Source organism: Drosophila miranda, chromosome 4 (genome assembly GCF_003369915.1).
Source record: "Drosophila miranda strain MSH22 chromosome 4, D.miranda_PacBio2.1, whole genome shotgun sequence".
NCBI classification, from domain to species: Eukaryota; Metazoa; Arthropoda; class Insecta; order Diptera; family Drosophilidae; genus Drosophila; species Drosophila miranda.
Window position 1 is genome coordinate 7,628,237 of NC_046677.1, and position 21,621 is coordinate 7,649,857.

The following is a 21,621-nucleotide window of genomic DNA, read 5'->3' on the forward strand; positions in this document are numbered from 1 at the left end:
TATTAAAGGTCTTTCAGCAATGACCAGTTGGAAATTCCACTGAATTTTGTAATTATTTTTGTATTTGTTTAAACGATAAAGAAGTTCCTCAATGTGACCGCCTGCGGTTATGGCGACAATGCTCGCAAAGTAAATCAATTATCGAATATCGGTATTGATCTGTGATTGCTAGCCAATACTAGCTATGGATCTGTGATCGTTAGCTAATACTATACCGGTTAAACTTTTGAATTTGAATTTAAATTCAAATGCAATTCCTATTTCATTTTTCTATACGCTCGCTTTAATCTATTTCTTGTTTCATTAAATGATCCGATACTTATTTTTCCCTATCTGCAAATCCACGTGTAATTATTGGCTTAGAGACCGACCCATCGTTTACAACATGCTGTGCCATTTATTGCACCTCCGAGGACCACTTATCTGTCTGTTCAACGTACCCACACTCCATGCATAAATCAAGGCATCTAATTCCCCAGCAAATAAATAAATTCAATTGCATTTTCAGCTCCACTCCGTCGTTGAGTGTTTGTGTAAGCGATTTGTAATGCATTTGTTGCTCTGCTCCCCCAAATGGATAAATTTATGAGCTCTTGAAATTAGATGGATGAAGCACTTGGGTGAGTCAGGTGTAAGTGTGGTATGGGGTGCAAAATGGTATGAAGTAAATTCTTATCGAATCAAACATTAAATGATGATATTTGAGTAGGGTTAATTATAGTTCAAGTAATAATCGCAGGCTGATACTTGGACGTCCCTCCTTCGAAATCAAAGATCTTTGAAATATTTCGGAGTTTCTCTAAATGTAAGACTTTATTTAATCGTGTCCCGACTCACGTTTTCTTTTATGTATGCAGCATTTTTCCATAGACACAATAGTTGATACAATACAATATATGCAAGTAGAGTTTTTTTTTTGTATATATATACCTTTTTATATATCGCAATAGTTGTACGCGTGTTTTGTTTTTGTTGTTATATTTACAATACATTTAAAAGTCGCCTGCAGGCCCGATTTAACCGATTCACAAATGATCGTGTTAGCCGTTCCATAACCTTTTATGTTTTCGGGGGTCGGATCGGATCTCTGCGTAAATAAACATAATTTCTTGGGGGCTGGGGGCCAAAAAGGGTTTCAAATGTTTTCGTGTGCGTTTCATTTTTTTCGTGTTGTGCGGTTATGTAAGACATACCTAGTTAAAGATTTTTTGCGCGAATACATATATACTTCTTGAGTTATTTACTTTATGTATTTCTTTTTGTTAAATATATATTTTTTTTTAACTTTTTTTGGTAATTTTTTAGACGAGTCTGAGAGTATAGAGAGAGGAAGAGAGTATTATAGAGAGCAACGCGAGAATAAATCGCTTATAAAATTGAGTTTTTGATTTTTGGAGCAACAGTTTAACGTTTTTATTTGGTTGTTCTGGTGTTAATATGTATGTATATATATGTAGATTCCGATATCTTGTAAATATTAATTAATATTATTCAGTAATACTGCACGATCCACAATAAATATATATTTTTATGTATGTACAATGCATAAAAAACAAAAAACAAAACAAACAAAATCCGAAGATGAAGTCCTGAAGAATGATTGAAAATTGTGAACTGAAAAATTGGGGAAACTCGTCCACTTATGTTCAGAGGATTCGGTTACTCAGATATACTCGTATAGAGATTTAGACATCAGTCTCAGAGCGCCGCCTTCGTCCAGGGCCGCCGGCAAAATTGGCCGCAGCCAGACCCATGCGATGCTTTGCCTCCTGGGTGCCCGAATATCCTCGAGCCAAGCCAAAGTCCACAGTTCTCTTCGAACTAAAATCAAAGATGGAGACAGATATGATCTGATATATATATCTGTGGTTGTACGCCTGTCGCCTGCTTACTTCTCCAGGTCGTTGCGGGCCCGTATGATGGTGCGTCCAAAGCGAGTCATCAGCTCCATCAGCAGGTCATCGGGCACCTCCTCCAGTTCGTTGTATCCAGCGCCGCCGCCGTAGCCTCCTCCTCCATTGCTCTGGCTATTTGGGAGTCAGTCGAATGGAAAATTAGACAGAGTTTTTCTTTGTTTCTGTCGGTGTTTCTGTGTGTGTGTGTGTGTATAAATAATTCGCAGGGTCAACAGGATATCTAATTACTTTGGCTCTGTTAAATTTGACATTTGCTGAACGTTCCGTCGTTCATTTGCATGGAAACCCAATTATTTCTATTCAAGAAATTACTAATTAGCCTTCAATGAATTTTTAATAGTTCGTTCTGCCCCATCTTAAGAGGAAATTGAGTTTCTGGGAATCATAATCTTTTCACTCCCATCAAATTGGTGGGAAGGATTTCTTCTGCTCTGAGGATGTGTGTGTGTGTGTGTGTGTCTAAGCATTGCTTACAATTTGTGGCGAACAATTTTTTTCTGTCAACGTTTACATTTTGTTAATTGAAAATTGCTCTCGTGTGAGGACTTTAAATGTGCAAAAGACCCTGACAAGACGAGGAAAGTGAGAAGGCTGGGTCCTTCATTTGCTCATATGTGGAGGGAAGGTCCTTCCCAGAATTTCCATTTCCGAAAAACCGAAATGCACAGCAAACAGTGTCTGGAACAAACTTCGGGTAATTGCTTTTGGGCAAATATTTTAATAACACAATTTTTTGAGATGGTTTTTTCACACAGCCAAAGTGCCAAGTGCCAGAAATTAATTAGATCATGTCGCCCGAGTGTGGGTCTAGTATGTGATGCAAGGATAATCTACAACTACCTGGGCATTGGTGCTGCCTCGGTGCTCGAGATGGCCAGCAGACACACGGCCAGAAGGGCCACAGCAAAGCAAGCGAATCTGTTTGTCATCATTGTACGGCTGTCTCTCCTGCCAGATCTAAAAATAAACAAGACTTGGGGTTACGTTACACATATACAATGAATTTAAAGCTAAGCGACTCAGACATAGTTGTAGTACTTGGGTAAACATAATCAGAGACAATTAAAAATCGATTGCTGGGGAAACGACACGAAACGGAAGTGAGACAGTAGACCAGGTTTTCCATTAAGTGATTCATTAACTGCTCAACGAAGCAGGCGACACAGACAGCAACCCACAGACACACAATCCACACCCAGTCGGCGCAGGAGCCATTCCGGCCCCCACTGCCATTCACATTGGACTCTATCCAATGAGAGCTAGTCTTACAGCAAAAGGGCGCTCCATTCCACCCACTCCCACAGTTGGGGAGCTCTCTCCATTCCTATAGCAAAAAGAGCGCCATTCCCTATGCTGCCCCCGTTTTTCCCACACAGCCAGAAAGTCATTTGCGTCGGCTTCTTGCTAACAGGAGCAATATGAACTGTTGTCTCTGCTCTTTTTTCGCATTGCTCAACTGCACTTCCACTTCCACTTCCACTTCCTGTCATCCAAGCCCCAGTCGGAGTCCCTTTCCCTGTTCTGCCTGCTCCTAAATGTCGTTGCCGGTGTTATGTTTACTGTTGCAAAAGTTTGTGATATCATCGTTGGGGCAGCCTTCGCTTCCCTTTGACAGTCGTGACAGCTCGGGGACAACTTGGGGGACAGCTCCGTCCCGTCCCGGACACACATCATTGCCCACGCAACAGGCTGGACAAATGAATTGACTCTCACTGAGAGATGCTGTTGACTTCTGACGGGTCTCACCTCTCATCGCATGGTCAGAATTCATTTGGATCATTTCCATCATTCAGGGTAAACATTTGTCATGGCCATGGATAAGCATCGCAGCTCGCTTTAAGTGGCCATACGTTCCATTGAGAGCTTGAGCAGAAGGAACACTATCATATCTGCCCATCAAAAACTAAGTGGCTTTAAGTAGCTAAAATTCCCACCTAGAAGAACCACCCTATTATCTACAATGTTTTGAAGCCTTTAAACATTTCAAACCTCAAAATTCATTAAGAATATGTAATCACAGATAAGATTGTAACCACAGATTGAAGCCAGCCTTCAGAAGTGCTCACTTTGCAGACATTTCTTCACAGAATTCTTGAGATATTCAAAATCGTTTCTTTATTGATTCGCTGGATCGCTGATGTTTAGGCAACTGGGGCAAAACCAATGCGGTTGTTTCCCAAATCGAATTCGGTGTAGTACTGGCCAATGAAGACATCGCCCAAGATCCAGAAATCAGTGCCCATGTACTCGAAGGCGGACATGCAGGTGCTGTCCGACTGGATGATGTAGGAGGCAGGGGTCAGGGTGAAGTCAGTACCGCCAATGTTGAAGGTCACATCGGGCAGGGAGCTGACAGTGGAGCAGTCCACATAACCATCATCATCGACATTCAGGAGATCGGTGAGTGTGATGTAGGCATCATAGGGAGCCACAATGAGAGAGGTGCCAGTGTCGGCGATGGCCTGACAATCGGCGCACAAGGAGTTTCCATCGGAGGAGGCGCTGGCCATGGTGAACTGCCAGTATCCTTGCTCGGAGATGGGCACATAGGTGAGGGCTCCGGTGTACAGGGAGGAGTCGGAGCCGCCGAAGATCAGCTCACCGCCATCGCTGGAGGAGCCGGCGCGGGCTAGATAGAAGGAGAACACGGACTGATCTACCAGGCCTTCGGAGACCATTTTGTAGAATACTGGAGCCACGCCATCGACGGCCAGAGACTCGTAGGCCATACCCAGGATACCATCGAAGTTGGCATTATTGAAGTTCGTGCCCGGTTCGTTGGTCGACTCGGCAAAGGTCTGGCCAGTGACCTTCAGTCCGTTCACGTCGACGGTGTCCTCGGAGAGGTAGCCGGTGAGGCTGCCAGTGCCGTACTGGATGGAGAAGGATTCGCCATTGGCCACATAGGTGGTGCTGGCACTGGAGTTGTACTGGTTGTGGGTCAGGCACGCGTCGCTCTGGCAGGTGTTCGATGGAACCCACAGGTTGGATGAGCCTGAATCGAACAGCACCTTGAAGCTCTGGGCTGGAGTACCGATGGTGATAGCACCATAGTAGGCCATGTTCATCGAGTTGGAGAGGGTTTCCTCGTTGATATCACGGGGCTGGGGCAGCTGGTACTTGGTGCGCAGGTACGACTTCTCGGCCAGCACATTCTGGCGCGTCTTCACGAAGTTCTGCTCCTTGAGGACGGGCACGCGGTGCAGCTCGGCACTGGCCACTGCCACCAGCACCACGATCAGAGCGAGGGACTTCATCATCATCATTCCTTGTTCTTTGTAGTCTACTGGAGTTCGACTAACTGCCAATGGACGGGCCCACATCTAATTTATAGCCCATTGGCAATCAATCACAGACACAAATTTCCATTTCGATAAGATTGGTATAATTCCAGGGAAGCCGCCGAACCACTTGAAAATAAGTTCGAACGAGGGGGAACGTTTTGAGTTACTGCGGAGACCGCAACTCTACATTTATACCCGATACTTAGACAGCATGGCTCTCCTCCGGCAGATGACACGACAAAAATTGTGGATCTTGTGGACGCCACAGATTTTCGTCCTTTGTGGGGGCGGAAGAGGGTGTGCCGAAATTTTGAGATATACGTTTTATAGTGAGATCTAACAGGAGTGTGGAAACCAAATTTGGTAACTCTAGCCTTAATAGTCTCTGAGATTTGTGGATGGCCCAGATTTTCGTCTTTTGCGGGGGCGGAAGGGGGTGTGCCGAAATTGTGACACAAACTTGTCAAGGTCCGATATCACAGGAGTGTGGATACAAAATTTGGTTTCTCTAGCTCTTATAGTCTCTGAGATCCTTGAACTCACATTTTGCAATAGGCAAAGCCGACCATGAAACCTGCGTGTTAGAGAGAGAAAGAGCGAGAGAGAATGAAATTGTTTTCTTGATTCTGGCTATAATAATTATACGATCTGGTTCAGACTTTGCACTCTAGTAGATAGTATTCTTTGATATTGTAGATGCCACATATTTTCGCCCTTTGTGGGGGCGGAAGTGGGCGGGGCGAAGTTTTGAAATATTCTTGTAACAGTGACATATCACAGAAGTCCGGATATAAAATGTCGTTGCTCTAGCTCTTGTAGTCTTTGAGCCCTAGGCGCTCATAGGGACGGACAGACAGACAGGGCTGATCAAGAATATACATATATACTTTATAGGGTCGGAAACGATTCCTTCTGGACGTTACACACATCCATTTTCACCACAAATCTAATATACCCCTATACTCATAACGAGTAGCGGGTATAAATATATATGAGATACTTTATCTAGCGATAATTTTAATCCTATTTTGAGGGCGCATATCAGTTCAGGTGTGAATATGAGGTGGTATTTTGACTATCTATTAGATAATGCAATTCATTCTTAAGATATGAATCCCTTCCAAATGATTGGACTTTGTTTTGACTTTCGAGTCAAAATTAATTGCAGCTGATAAGAAAACTTAAGGCCTTCATTATCGTAAAGCTGTCAGAAGGTCGTGTGAGCAACCAGGGTTCTCACAGACTGAACTCGGCTAAAGCATAGCCGGATAAGGCTGACGGCCGGGCGAATAAGGCGATGATCAGTCCGGATACCGCGGATATCCGAATGCGGCGAAATGGCCGAGGGCTCCCAGAGAGGATGGGCATCCACTCTCTGAGAGGAGGATGGACAAGAGGAGATGGTGGGATCGGGCCGGCAGCGGCCTAACGCATGACCAAATATGGGATCACGCCACTTGCCCGGTCCCGATTGAAAAGTACCGACGCCGTGGCGTCTGCCGGAGGAGAGCCATACTGACTAAGTATCGGGTATAAATGTAGAGTTGCGGTCTCCTCGTTTTATTTTGCATCCAAAAAAAAGCGTAAGAACCTCTCCGAAAGAAGAACCATTTTAAGGAATCCCTTAACAGATAAGTTGCCAATAGCAAACACTTAGGTACCTTTTGCTCACATTTTTGTCATCCCAAAAACTGAAATAAATATTTTTAGTAGCTTTACAAGAAAACTCCAAAAGAAAAAACCTAACCATTCCAATTGGCAAAAAGAGGCTGACTAATTTCTTTTAGCCACTTTAGAGGAATTCCATTCCACCTTCTCTATACGCAAGAAATTCCAATCCAATCAAGCGATTCACTTTATCCATTTTACGAATCCACTCGGCCATAAAAGTATACTGGCTGGGGCAGATAGAAGCAGCGCAAATGCAGGTTCCTCCACTTGAAGTCCTTAAGTACTTATTGAAATCAGATTTAAAATCAAACAAAATGTTACTTCAATTGGCAGAACCAACCCAAAGAAGGACGAAGGACAATGGCGATCAATGTGTGATGATTGCCAGAGAAAATGTGAAGAAATGTGGAGCTCTTTGGGTGGGTTTTTTGCGGTTCGCGTTGGGTGGTTAAGCCACAGGTTGATTTCGAAGGGGGCAGGAGGCGCACTGCGAGTGTCCTGGCCATCCGCTTATCGCCTGAGTGCTGACCGCACTCCCACAGAAAAAAGGACGACCACAAGGAATGAAGGAATCCACGAACGCGTGAGTACATTGCACAATTTTGGGGACAAATAAAGTAATCAACGGATTTCACGCAACGTTGGGCAATTTCGGTTACCATTCGGTGTGTCCACTGGCACACAGTGCGTATGATTACTGTTTTTGCGGTGACATTTCGTGTGGCAATTATTAGGCGGCGGGCCAGCATCACAGGACAAATGCCATACGGGGGGGACCATCCTGCGGATGGTCGTCCCATCTGCTCTCAGACACTCCTGCTGCAAACCGTTTATCAATCATTTTTGATTTATGGCCTCCAGTGCGGAGTGGATTGGAGTGCATGGCCAGTTGGTAGTTGGTAGTAGCTCCTCCCGGGGCGGCTGGTCCATCCAACTAATCGAACAACGAATCGTCCATGTGTGAGTGCACACACACCCATATGAATTTTCGATTTATTTTTTATTATTATTTGTTCTCTCTTTTTGCTGTCCGAATGGCCCAAAGGCTTAGCCCCCGAGATGCAAATAAAAATTAACCAAATAAATATTTTGATAAGCCCTGAATATCCCTGAACAAATTTGTTTGTTTGTTGTTGTGGTTTTTTTTCGGTCAGTGAGCAATTTATAGATGACATTCCCGTTCCTGAAAGCTTCACAGTTGACTGACAATCGGAATTAGTTGTCTTCCTGTTCATCCTGGCATCGGGTTTCCTTCCGCTGATTGCATTTTCGCAGCTTGCTCGATGCCCCGCCGCGCGCGATGCACTGACGCGATGCATTTTATGCACTCCGCGTGGAAGTCAGCCAAGTGTCAGGCGATTTAATCGAGTAATATATCGCTTCAAGTATGAAATGGGCATTTAGCAGGGAGAGATGAGCCATGGCAAAAGCATGCTTTCTCAGTGACCTTTCGTGACACTGCAGAAGCAGAAACACTCTATCAATGACCTTTAATGACAGTCAAGAAGCCGCAAGGCCTTGGGATGATGACAAATAAACTAAAGACTAAAGAGTTCATGAGGAAATGCAACAGGCGAATGTCTTTTAATTGAATGAAGGAGGAAGAGTAAATAAGAAACTGCAGAGCTCACTTTAGGCACAATCTATAAAAGTCTCTCAAATAGTTTCAATCTAAGTCATTCTTGTCTGACTTTAGTTAACCATATATATTTATACACATTCCCTTTTTCTTTATAAAATACAAAAGCCTCGGGACACCTTTCTTTTCACATCCTTTTGTGGCTTCTTCCAATCAACAAAAGCTCAATACGCAGTTCAACTTCAAGCAGATGTTTCAGGAATCAAAGTATCACAGTCTAATCGGGTATTAGTATCCTTCTGCTCCAAATGAAATTCGAATTCATCAACAACCTTGGGGGCATATTCAAATCGCTTCAACTGGAATTGGCAAAGCGTTTAACCAAAGTGTTGGAAGTCAGCTTTTGGCCATGGTTTAACCCAAATCAACTGTTGCTTAGTCAGCAAATACATTTGTCTAATGAGATCCTTGGTTATTCGCATACCTCTGGGCGCCACACACACACGCACACACAGACCGAAAATCCCACCTTGACCAAATGGTCTGGGATTTGGCCAGAGAACTGGGATGGGAAGAGAGATCTGCCTTGGAGACTGGGGGCTGCAGCCAGGACTAAAGTGAAACACGAGAGTCAGACATTGAAATTGCATTGCGTTGATTATGGTGTCCAACAACAAGACACCACCTCCTTCTGGCCCACTCAGGACAGGACCTCTCTGGCCCCTTGGCTTTTGTCGACTGTCGCACCGCACCGGTGGCCCCGCTGTGTTGGTAACTGAAAACGTACTTATGATTGCCGCCGTGGTAGTGGAAGAGGGAGTGGAAGTGGGAGTCCTGTGTTGGGTGGGGGGTTCACACGAGTGGGTCATAGTTGAAATTGAATTTGGGTCATTCAATCCCAATGCCAGGGCTACACGTTGGCTCCAGGAATGACTCCTTTGCCTACAAAACAATCACAAATACATATGTATGTACATGTTGCACGTGCTTTCATTTTGTTGCCCTGTTATGTTGGTCCTTGTGGAAGGCATATTGCGTTGAGGGAAGGATAGTTTCTATTCTCTAAATACCGCTTCCCATTAATTTCATTAAAATCCACATTTCTCTCAGTGTTTAAGGAGGATTGCTTAAAGAGCATAAATTCTTAAAGATGGTCCTCTGAAATGTCAACAAAATAATTATGGAAAATTATGGAACCACAGTACAGCCAGTACATTAAATTTTCATACACCCAAATGAAAATTGCGTGTACGATGAATTGATGGAGGCGGGGAGGATGGAGATGCCTATCACATCAGGAAGTCGGAAAGCAAAGGAAAATTCCTCTTGCCCCGTTGTAATTGGATGCTTATTGAATTAGTGACAAAGTCGTTGTTGGGATTGGGATTGGAGAGGTCGTACAACCCGCTGTGTGTGTTGCTAGCTGCCCTGCCATTTTAGATATTCATCAAATTATATGTATTCCGTTTGTCAAATTAAGCAAACAACCACAAGATTGATTTGGATTTGTCCTGGCAGACATTTTCCTCCAGCCTTGATTTGCCTCCCGTGATTTGGGATGTGTGAGATGCTGGCATCTCTGTGGCATCTTAACTGATTAGTGGACTAAAGCACTGAGTACTAGAGAGAGAGAGAGAGAGAGCTAATAAGCTGGCTAAATGTCCACAAACTGACCAAACAATCTTTAGGCATCCCTTCTGCTACTTTGCTTGGGAAAATCCCACTCAAGACTTTTTCTAACACCTTAATTCCAATGAAAGGTTCGCCCGGTCTTAAGGATCCAATCATTCAGTGATACCCCAAATGCCAATCGATTAGAGAAATCAACTATAAATCAATGGGAAATCAACAGTATAGAAATCTGACAATTTGAAGCAGCAAATAAAATATCTTTCAAAGCAAACAATTTATGTCCATCAATCAAAGGCAATAATCTTTCGAAGATAAGATATGATTAACTTGAAAATTAAGTTATAATAACGCGTGATGGTGCCTTGACACTTATTGTTTGAGAGACGATTGGTCTATTCTCTTAATATTTATAATCTTTAAATACATTTTTTCTATTTTATTTAGAAAATATTTAAGCAAAGAACTTGTCAGACAGAAATCAAAGAAAATGAGGTTGGAATATGTAGGAATAGATAATATGGTTCTTTAAGGTTTTTTGTAGGCTAGGTAAGGGCTAGAAAGACAACGAATAAAACGATTGATTAAGGCTTGACAAGGGTACGAAAACCCTTTGGTTCTGCAAGGTAAATGCCAGATGCCACAAGGAGAGGTTAAAGGTTAAGGTTAAAGAAGGTTTATGAAATAAAATGTATAATAATTTTAAAGGAAAATAAATTAAGAATATTTATGACCAAAAAAATTAAGTTAAGAATGGCACACCGATTCTTTTAACGAATTAAAATCCTATCCCAAAAGTCCCAAAACCCATGGACCTTTACTCCAAATTTCAATTATCAAACAGGTTTAATAACTGCTACTAAAAGGTCACGTCACAAGACATTAGCTAATTATAACTAACGCTTAATGGTTATGTACCATTAAAAAAAAAAATGTCAAAGAAAAGTTTCTGCACTTCCTCGTGGGAGAAAAACTTCGTCACGAAGTTTTCTTTATACTCTTTACGAGGAGACAGAGACACCATCGTCGTCATGCTCATCACCAGCCTGTTCATGTTGTGGATAACCCGAGCGTTTCTTGGATGCCAGCAACAATGAACAAATTGTTGACCCGACCAGAGAGGCAGGTGGCAGTCGGCACTCGGTTGTTGGGTCGGGGCAGGGCAAGGTGCCACATGTAAAGACAATGAGGTGGAAAAGGTGAGCACAGGAGACAGGTGAGGCGAGGCGGAACATTTAACTTTCGGAGGCTAAAAGCTTTGCCCCACCACAACCCGCCACAGGAGGCAACACAACATCCTCCAGGGAATTGCCACGCGAGCGAGCCCTGCTCTGCCCATTTCTCAAGACTTGGATGAGGATAAGGATGAGGATGTGGCTGTGGCAGAGGCAGAGGCACTACCTGGGCCACTCTTTACATTTACTTAAAAATTCATTGCGACCCAAGGAATTCTTTTATTTTTGTTGTTACATCTTGTCCTGCTTCGTGGCCTGAATCTTTAAAATTGATGAAAAATTATGCCAAAAATGTCGGCAACAGATTAAAATAATTGCACTCTACTCGAGCGGGGTTGAAGCTGGTGAAGTTTCTGTCGGCCATTTGGTTTTATGGTTAACAGAACAAGCCACAAATTGTTCGGGCAACAGGTTTAGACCTAATGGGAATTTGGTGTTAGCCCGAATGCTTTAGCTTTTTGCTCTGTATTTCGCATTCAAATCTAGGGAATTTGTGAATTGGCCTCAGGTGATTTGGCATTGTTGCGTTCGTTTCAGTTTCTTTTTGATTTCCGTCTTTTGTTTGCCACCATTTGGGAGTTTTATGTGATTCTTTGATGAGTTTTCTTTGGAGAAAGAGGTCTCTCCTCTCGAAGTTTGGTTAGGCAAATGTTTGAAATAAATTATAGATACTCAGACACATTCACGATTGTTTTGGGGTATATTTTAGGGAATTTATATGTATTTAGCTGGAATGGTGCTCAAATTTTGGATATTTTTGTGGCCTAAAAAATGTTTATCTGCTTGGAATTTCATTCGTTTCCTAAAATTTGTATCAAAACTTTTAAAGACTACTATTCAATTGTTTATTAACTAATTTATAAAATAACATAATTTGTAACATATGTATGTATTTTTCTTTATTATTATTCACTTCCTGCACAAATAAAAATATTGCAAAAGAGCTTTGCCTACTTCCCGGGGCAACGACAAAGGGCAAAAACTGTTGCCTACTTTCGGGAGCACCGCATATAAGGATCTACAAATGCAATATGTGGCTCGTGTAACAAAAGGAATCCTTAGGAAAACGATGAACTAAGCAAGGAATAAGAACTTGGAAAATACTTTTGCACTTTTGTAAAGTTTCCCCACAAACATCAGTGCCACGTAACGCGGCAGAGGCAAAGTGCGTCATAAAAAGTGGGAAAATATTCAAATGAAACAAAGACCTCCAACTATGCTTTGGGGAAAATCCAAAGAAAATGAAGAGGGCAAATTGGATATGCATTTGCTTATTTTAAAAAAAAAAAAAAAAAACAATGAAAATTGTCTGTACGTTTGCATTTTTTCCAAAATATAAAGACAGAAACTTGTGTGTGCTGTGCCTTTGAAAAAAATAAAGATACTTGTGGCAAAAGTTTTGCTAAATACTTTGTTAAAGGAATTTTTGTACAGGCCACTATAACACACACACACACAAATTGCAAACCCCAATCTCCCGTCATCATGTGCGCCAGTTGTCAACATATGTATACGTATACGTATCGATGTCAATACAGTGGCTGTGGGCTGCTCTTTCACTTTCGCTTGATTGCATTGTCAGGTCTCTAAGCCCCCTCTTCCTCCTCCCGCAGGGAGCTCTCCTCTCTATCATTCGAGTCCTCTATTTGTTGCCTGATAAACTGGCAGTTGGAATGACGCTTGTTGGTTTGCTTGCTTATGTTTTATGAGCATTGTTGCCACAAAGTTCTCGCCCCCCTCGTCCCGTTCAGTTTGCATTGAATTTCTGTTTCTGTTTGCAAAATGTAAATGTTGCTCCTCGATATCACAAAGCTTTGAACTGCAGAAGTCTTTCCAGAGCAGAGCTATATGTATTTTGCAATTCAGTGTTGCCTGTTGAAATAGTTATCCCGCCTTTAATTGCCTTTTGGTTTGGTTTAAATAAGGTTTTTGCTGTTCAAATGGTTTATAGCCTGCCAAAGGATATGAATTGTGCTTTTGGAAACACTCGGCAGGCTCATTGAACTGGAAAAGTACACAAGTGGAGGCCCCAGGGGGAGCATACTCCTTAGGGTTCATGGATTTCGATTTTGCTTAAGCCACAGTTGAAGACTCTTCTTGAGTGGAAGTTTAATCGGAAAACAGAGGTATCACAGAGGTACTTTTCATATAATTTTCTTTTTATTTTAATATTCCTTTCAATTTTCGAAATGAACATTTCTAAGCGCCAAATAAGTGCTCATCTGTGCAAAGAATTTTCTCTAAGCCACGTTTTGAGCATTCGACTTCAATTTTTTTTCGTTTCGAGCTGAGAAGCGTGAAGAGTATTTAATTTAAATGCCGGTCATAAATGTTCAAACATTTTTTAAAGCGAATTTATTACAAAAAAGCAAACTTTGTCATACAAACAATTCAGCAACGGAGGAAACATGCGGGTAAAATGGAGAGTCGATGGAGAGTTTAAGCAAACACTCTGGAAGGAGGACCCGGCACACATAAAAGCCATAACACCATAGCATATCTGCGGGGAGTCTGTGTGGAGAGAATGTGCGGTGGGGGGATGAGACGGATGGATGCATGTCTTATCACAGAAGAGGAATGGTATGGCGTGGCAGCATCAGCACCCGAGAATGCTTATAGGAAAATGCAACATAAAATACTTTTTAAATGTGAATAAATATTTGGCACGGTTACGTTAAGGAGCAAGTACCATCAAAGGTGGGTATATGAGGTGGGGGATGGGTAATGCAAATGGAGAGTGAAAATTTATATCTTTCCTGCAGGGCACAAATGAAAAATGAAAATAAATATTACCCCGAGAGGAGCAGGATCATGAGCTCAAAAATGCACTAAAAGGATTAAAATGTATGTCGTATCATTAAAGATAAATTATGAAGAGAATGTATCAAAAGTTCTAGCGAAAAAATTTTACCTCAAAAACCAACAGAAAAGAACAAACAAAAACTCAAACAAAAATTTGTTGAAAAATTCCAATTTAAAAATATATATTAAAAACCTCAGATCCGGCTTAAAGTTCATCAAAAGCCACACCATAATATCTTTTTAATACCCCATAACTCTCATTAACCAAAGAGTCTGCTCGTATAAGCCGTATCTATGATGATTTATAGCTCTTTTTTGAGCAAACTTTTAATGATTTTTCCCACACTAAAATTGCACTTAATTTAACCCGAAAGTCGGGTAACTTTTTATGCAATTTCCAATTCAAAGGCCTAATTGAAGGCATAAACATATCTGACTGGAGAATCGTGCTTCCAATTATATTTTACACCGTAAAAACTGGCATTATTATCATCATTATTATTCGCCCCGTGCCATAAGACTTTAATAAATGGGGAAATAATCCCCGAAATGGTGTCTATCGGAGGAGTATTTTTGAATTTATGGAACGGGCTCCAGTCCGTGAAGAACCCATCAAAGGGAGTCCACGGAGGAGACGAAACCCACATTGATGTGGAGACCACGGAGGACCCATTGAAGTCTAAAGCGTGGCAGGCATCAGAATAAGGAATGTTATGCCATTGTGCTCTGGGTGTTTGCTTTGCTTCCGCCGGGAGCATGATAATTTTGTGCCGGGGATTCCCCCAGCTCTGCCACGATGATTAGCATGCATATGTGTGTGTGTTACGGAGGGGCCAAAGTTCTCTGGAGCTTCTGGTAAACAACACTGGCACAACAATTTAATTAATAAAAATATGCAAATTTAATTAGAAGAACGGACAACCGGGGGAGCGCTTGTTAAGAACAATTTTATTCGAAAGTTTTCTAGAACATTTTGGGTGTTCAGTTTAAGCCCTTTTTTGTTGGAGGATTAGCCACGCTCAAGTGGTGAAATTTTCTGCTTTTAGCCACCATCAAGTGACGATTTTTACTGCGTTTTAGGCAGGAATTTTGAGGTTTTTTCAGCGCACTCAAGTGCTGAATTTTCTGCCTTGTTGAAGACTTTAGTCTAATAATTTTTTAATTGATGCCCACGTTAAGGTTCAGGTACATCTTCGCACTTCCCACTTCAATTAATTGTGTATGAAAAAGTTTCCACATCATTCCACTTCGACCCAGAGAAAACCAAGAAAGACCATTCAAAAAGAGCGCATTTGGATGCGGGGGAAAACCAGGAAAGACCATTAAAAAAAGCTTATGAACGGAAGTACTACTGGCACCCAAATCAACTGCCTTCTTACAGTATTTTCTGCTGTCTGTTCACGTATTTTTCTTTGGTAAATTTAAAGAAAACATTGTGGTTTCAGTTCAAAGCATTTAAATAAATAACCCAAGGGTGGACCCTTAAAATAAGTAGTTTTCAACGCCTGTCATCCGACATTTTATGCACCTGAGCCACAAGTTCTCTCTCGGTTTTCGGTTTTCAGGTCTCGGTTTTGCCTGCTCCCACAGTTTGCCCCAAACAAATGTGGTAATATAAAATGGCCAAAATGTGTAGGAATTCGAATTGTGTGGCCAAAACAGTGGGACGGAGTGTGAAATTTATTGATTGAAAATGTAATTGCAAAATAGTATTTGTTGCTTAAGGGAAATCCTCTTGGCTTAAGAGACATTTATGAAAGATATTTTGGTGGAAATAAATACTTTTGAATGCTGTATTTATTTAAGAATATTTGTGCAAAAGATTGTATTTCTTAGAAGCGAATGGAGGGTGGAGTCTGGAGATTATTTTGGACACATTTTGGCATCCTTTAGGAAGAGCAAAACGTGCCAAATCTACAGAATATTTATAAAAAATATTACTTTTAAAAAACGTAAAAAAAATTACACAGTCCTATTTCATAGTTTTATTTTTGAATCCCATTCCCGTAACAAATTCCATTCAAAGCTTAATAAAAAATGTGAGGAAAAGAAAAGGATTAAAAGGATTTCCTCTCCTATTCGACTCCACTGTTAAAATCACTTTTCCTCTCTTATTCCACAGTTAAGCGGCTTTCGCGCTGCGCACATTTAAATACATTTTTAATTTTCATCACTTTTCAATTATTTTGTTTTTCTATAATTTTAATTTGATCTACATGCGGATTTCACTGCCGTTTATTCTTCAATAAAACGAAAATGAATTGCTCATTAGTTATAAATGGGAATTTGTGACTAAAGCCAGAAACATAATTGTTTCGCGAAACATACAATTCCGCTGAGTTTAAAGTAAAGTTTTGCGGAGAAAATACCAGTACAGGACTCAGTGATTCGAATCACTGAACAGATGAGCAATTCCGGGCCAAATACGGTTGATCTTTGATGCGGGGGGGGGGAGTTTAATTGCCATTGCTTGAAAATGTTTAAGCCAAACGGCTGCGGAAAATATTTATGAAAATGATTTCCAACACACATGTTTCAGCCCAGAACTTCCTCTTGATTTCAAGCCAAGAACTTCTGCTACATTTTTAAACCAAGGTCTTCTTCAACATGTTTAAGCTAAAAAGCTTTCTCATTATGTTTCAGCCAAGAGCTTCGAAATACGTTTAGGCCAAGAACTTCCTCTACATATTATTAAGCCAAGAAGAAATCCTGTACATATTTAAGCCTAAGAGCATCCTCAACATATTTAAGCCGTGAACTGCCTCCACATATTTAAGCCAAGCACTTTAAGAAGCTAATGCCAAAGTTTCGGGAAATTGCAGTAGGAAAACTCTCAAAGCCTCCCACAAAAATTACCAAAACTACAAGGACGATCCAGTATGAGGGCCGCATAAAGCTTTAAATGATTGCGATAATCCAAAAGGACTTACTTGGTAATAAGACCAGCGCAGGGTCGACTTCAATTTTGCAAAATAAAATAAAGATTTCCCAGATACAACAAGGAATAAAAAGGTCGCCTAGGCCAAAAGCCAAAAGCACAAGAGCGGAGGCGAAGCAACAAATGTCCCGGGCTCAGCACACATCATCGAGAAGGACATCATGGAAACAATGGCGGACTGGGGGTTTCCATGTTGACTTTATGGCTTAGGCCGGGGCTAAGAAGCCATATCCAAAAGGCCAAAGACGAGATATTTACAGATTTATAAACATATGAAATTTTGAGCCATAAAAACATAATTAAGTGGAAGATGAAACGGTAGGTAGAAACAACAAAAAGGTCAACAATAGATCTAGAAAAAGATTTTGGAATCAACTTTTGCATTTGGCTTATTAGAAAATCATAAATTTGGAGACACTTTTGACTGAACTAAAAAATAAAAGCGAACAGAATACATCATTTAATTAATGCGGAATGAATATCATTATTAGAATTTGATAAAGATATTTGATAAAAATATTGTGTAGCAATTGTGTTCAAATAAACCAAATAGAACCATATTATAAATAACATCAAAAATGTATTAATCCATTTAACTACCATTTTCAGTTACCTTGAAATAAGATGAAACCACTACAATTATGATTTCCCTAGAAATTCTGCAGAAATCTTAGCTAAAGATAAGTTTTCCGACGGCTAATATAATTCTTAAATAACATTGTAGAATATTTATTAAAAGAACACTACAAAAAAATTACCCGACGGCTTTTTCAGTTGATCAAATAAAAATAAAAATAGAAAAAAAGGACATAAAATATCGAAAAACATTTTGAATATAAAAAGAAACAAATTCATACATTTAGTACGTCGAAAAAAGGTATAAGCTCTATGATTTAAAATAAATTGAGTACTAAAGGACGTAAGAAATATTTGTAAGCTCAGAAATTTGTTATAAATTGTTTAAAAAATGTACAAAGTAAAAGTATTTTTCGAAGATTTCGAGAGAGAATTAATTTAAAAAAGAAGTGTTCTCTTCTATTTGATCTTAACTATATTATTATCATAAGACATTAATATTTTATAAAACTCACCTTTTTCACGAAAATGCACAGACAAAAGCGTATTTTTTTTAAATTCCTTTTACACAAATATCAGTTTGTTAATTTATTTGTTATTTCAGAAACTTCACTGGAATATACACGGAAACTATGTTCGAAAACTGAGCCGAACACTCTCAGAATTTTCCAACTTTAAATAGGGTTAACATTAACCATCAGTGCTCTGCTCTGCGGGTGCTCTGCTGCTTTGGATGCTGGGTGACTGCACCACTTTGAGTGTGAAACGTGAGTGAAATCGGCAGCCCAAGGAGCCAGCGATTTATACGAGGCGAGTGGCAAGCCGATGGCCAGCCGAGGATACGAAAGATTTCAACGGTTTCGGTTTCAGGTGGGGAGAGCCGATTGCCAGGGACCGACGCACGGAGCCGAAGAGCTCCCACACAGCCCCCTGTCCCCAAAATATGTATGATTTTGCGGGTTTGGGGATTGTGCGCAATCATTGCGGATCCGGCAGACTACAAATGTACGTATACGCAACACGTGGCAATTTGTGGCCATAATTGTGAGGTGCTTTTCCCTTCTATCCAATCTGTTTATTAATCATCAATTACGCACAATTATCGAATCGGGGATCCATCGATCATGCTATCAGTATCGCACTAATCAGCATCAGATTATTTTCAATTAGTTGCCCGTGGCAGCTGTCAGTCGCCAAATCCAATATAAATCCCCCTCTGAATGCTTATTAATTCTTGTAGGGCATTATCAAGTAATTGGTATTGTGCCACATTCGTGGACTCCATTCCATGACTAAGCACTGGAGATTACTATATATGAAATATTACTATCCCCAAATTATTCAACTGTTATGCACACGCAGATCAATGCGATATGTACGTAAATATCATGATGATGATAAAAATCATGGATATCAAAAGGTTACGCCCATTCTGTTGGATTTAATTGAAAAGGTCTGCATATTCTAGCGTGGGTATGACCGTATGAACTGATAAATAATTGATATATTTCCATTAGAGACTGTTAAATGTCATTTTCAAAGTTTAAATAAAAATTATAATATGTACTACTCACCAGATAAACTCGAGAATGCACGGTGATCGCTTAGACATACTTTTCTTTTCTGCAAAATCCATAACGAGAAAATATGATATCATTTTGAAAAGTATGGAAATTTATCTTTAAGATACGTACCATGCTCTTGTCGTTTTCTTTTCCGCTTTACGCGACATTTAACGATTTCTGTTAAGGCCAAAGCCGTCGTAGCCACCCTCTGTAACATATTGCTTTCAATATTTTCCACCTATCTTGGCTTCACATAAACAAAATTTAAAAAAAAATGTTCTGAATTTTTAACAATTTTGTAAACACTTGGGTTTGCTGCACGTGTGAGTACGTTGTTTTTATACGCAACACTTAATCCCTTCTATATTTTTTATGAGTTTTTATTCTAGAGTTGATAAACCTGTTTTTCGTTTCATGGTTCCTTAATGGAATTATCTGAAAAAAGCCAAAAGTTTGGATAAATTAACATACAAGAAACATATGAATATTTGGATACAATACGTATTTGGTACAAAATTTTTTAAGTGTGGCTTTTGGAAGTGTCTGGCTCATCATGAAATATAAAATTTCCTTCATATCCATACTTATTTGACCTTTCGCAAGTGGAAAGAAATATTCTGCGACCTATCCCAAGTATTCCACATTCTCCAATCCCCCACTTTGTCATATAAACTCACACGTTCATCAACAACTCTATCTGTCTATGCATTTGACAGAAGGGAAACATGAAAAAAGGCACAAAAATGGGGGAAATGCCAGTTGCGTACTTAGGAAATCCTTATTGCCTTTCAAATATACGCACATCTATCTGTAGATATATATATATATATATCTATACCGTATCATTGTGTACATATGTAGATTTTATGACAGTAAACGCGACTAATGATAATGTGGACTGATAAAAGCTTTATAATGTTTTTTTTTGGCAGCGACGTGTCCAGCTTGGTTTTTGGTTTCGGTATGTTTTTTTTTTTGGTGAATCGTATAAAACGTGATTCTAATCTCTAGATCCACGGCCTTGGCCACAGCCACCCTCATTACACACAGATGTATACGTGTATCTATAGAGTGGGGGATAGAATCTGAATCCTGGGAGACCATAGGGAGCCTTAGGCATCTATCTATCCAACTGTCAAACTATGTCAGAATCATAAAGATAATTAAGAGGAATTACGCAAGCATGTGTTAACTTTTCGGTCAGACTCTGTGACCCCTCTTCATACATACATAATTCCCTGCCAGACATCAAAGAAATTGCATTTCGCTGTACTCCTACTGGATGAGGCCGCTAGCGAGTCGGGCTAATTTATGAAATTATAGGGAAAATACCTCCCCCCACGCGCATATAAATCAATACTCATGGAAATGGAAATTGACTTTGTGGGTAGCTGTAGCATGTACCGCGCAGAGATGCATTCCACTTCCCGCTGAGCCAGAGTCCGGAGCGTAGTGCATATTTCGATTTTATGACCACCACAAAGGATGCCAAAAGGTTGTTGGTTGTTGTTCGCTTTGAGTCACGTTAATGCAGCATCACCTCCATCCAACGACATTGCGTGGCTGTCCTGGTTTTGGCGGAAAGTATTTCAATAATCTGGAAAGGACATTCAAATGCAAATCCCACAATGGTTCATCCCTGAATAAAGATTTAGCCATATGTGCATACATATTAATAGGTATTATATTCAATCCATTGCAATGCATTGGGCAACAAACTGATTATTTAATCGTTATTATACCAGATACTCAAAGAGTACGGGAGTATATTCCATTGACGGAAATGTTTGTTTTAAATATATTGTTTCTTGGATTGGCAAATCTGGTTGTATTCGTATAGCAGTCTCATTCTCTCTCTTACAATGTGGCTTAGTAGCCAAGGAAGCGTTTTCATTTTCGCAATGTACTCAAAGCGAGTGCACGCAACACCTCCCTTTCTCTACCCCGCTAGCACTCTCCAATGAGTACTCCTAGAAATATATTTATTTAATTAAAGATAACTAGCAATCCAAATACCCTGGTGTCTTTTAATAACAGAATTTTAAAGCTTAAACGGCTATTAAGCGTATTGAAACAAGGTTTATCTGAAAGGCACAATCTTCTTAAACTCAACAAATTCTTTGCCTCCGAAAATTTACTCCATTTACGAAGCGCTACTTTCTCTTATCAGTCGTATCCTTCAGATACCAATGCATAGGTATTTAGGGATAAAGTTGTGAAGCTGGTATTGAGCGAAGTACATACACACATTCAAAGCAATAGTAGCGAAGTACATTTCCTTGTTTTTCTTTAAAAAGGATGATGTTCAATAATTCAGAATTAGCCACCTAGAGAAAAACGCCTTCGATGTAGAGAATCAAGTGCAAATACTGCACGAGTTGCAGACGAATGTGACCGAGCAGGCAAGGGATATGATATTATTCCTG

General features: G+C 40.3%; 2 protein-coding genes across 4 annotated transcripts; both read right to left on the bottom strand.

Moving 5' to 3' along the window:
* Positions 1-792: 792 nt before the first annotated feature.
* On the bottom strand, positions 793-18,412 carry LOC108162721 (diuretic hormone class 2). 3 transcript variants are annotated; one of them, XM_017297588.2, is made up of 4 exons: positions 18,146-18,412; positions 2,757-2,873; positions 1,893-2,027; positions 793-1,821 (listed from the first exon to the last, which is right to left on the bottom strand). In XM_017297588.2, the coding sequence occupies exons 2-4, from the start codon at positions 2,846-2,848 to the stop codon at positions 1,686-1,688; spliced, it is 363 nt and encodes a 120-aa protein (XP_017153077.1). In that variant the 5' UTR covers positions 2,849-2,873; positions 18,146-18,412; the 3' UTR covers positions 793-1,685. The 3 variants fall into 3 exon arrangements, with proteins under 3 accessions (XP_017153077.1, XP_017153075.1, XP_033248955.1); XM_017297586.2 differs by having other exon boundaries at positions 2,754-2,873; positions 18,146-18,409; XM_033393064.1 differs by lacking the exon at positions 793-1,821 and having other exon boundaries at positions 1,889-2,027; positions 2,754-2,873; positions 18,146-18,410.
* Positions 4,006-5,218, bottom strand: LOC108162717 (lysosomal aspartic protease). The gene has a single exon (XM_017297580.2). It carries the CDS (start codon positions 5,180-5,182, stop codon positions 4,058-4,060), a length of 1,125 nt encoding a protein of 374 aa, XP_017153069.1. The 5' UTR covers positions 5,183-5,218; the 3' UTR covers positions 4,006-4,057.
* Positions 18,413-21,621: the final 3,209 nt, after the last annotated feature.

What these genes read in the sequence shown, in the direction of transcription:
- LOC108162721 (XM_017297586.2), bottom strand. Translation starts at nt 2,848, where the DNA reads ATGATGACAAACAGATTCGCTTGCTTTGCTGTGGCCCTTCTGGCCGTG. An exon ending in GCAGCACCAATGCCCAGGTA is followed by an intron (nt 2,028 to 2,753) that starts GTTGTAGATTAT and finishes ACTCCCAAATAG; the next exon opens with CCAGAGCAATGGAGGAGGAG. An exon ending in GCCCGCAACGACCTGGAGAA is followed by an intron (nt 1,822 to 1,892) that starts GTAAGCAGGCGA and finishes CTTTGATTTTAG; the next exon opens with TTCGAAGAGAACTGTGGACT.
- LOC108162717 (XM_017297580.2), bottom strand. Translation starts at nt 5,182, where the DNA reads ATGATGATGATGAAGTCCCTCGCTCTGATCGTGGTGCTGGTGGCAGTG.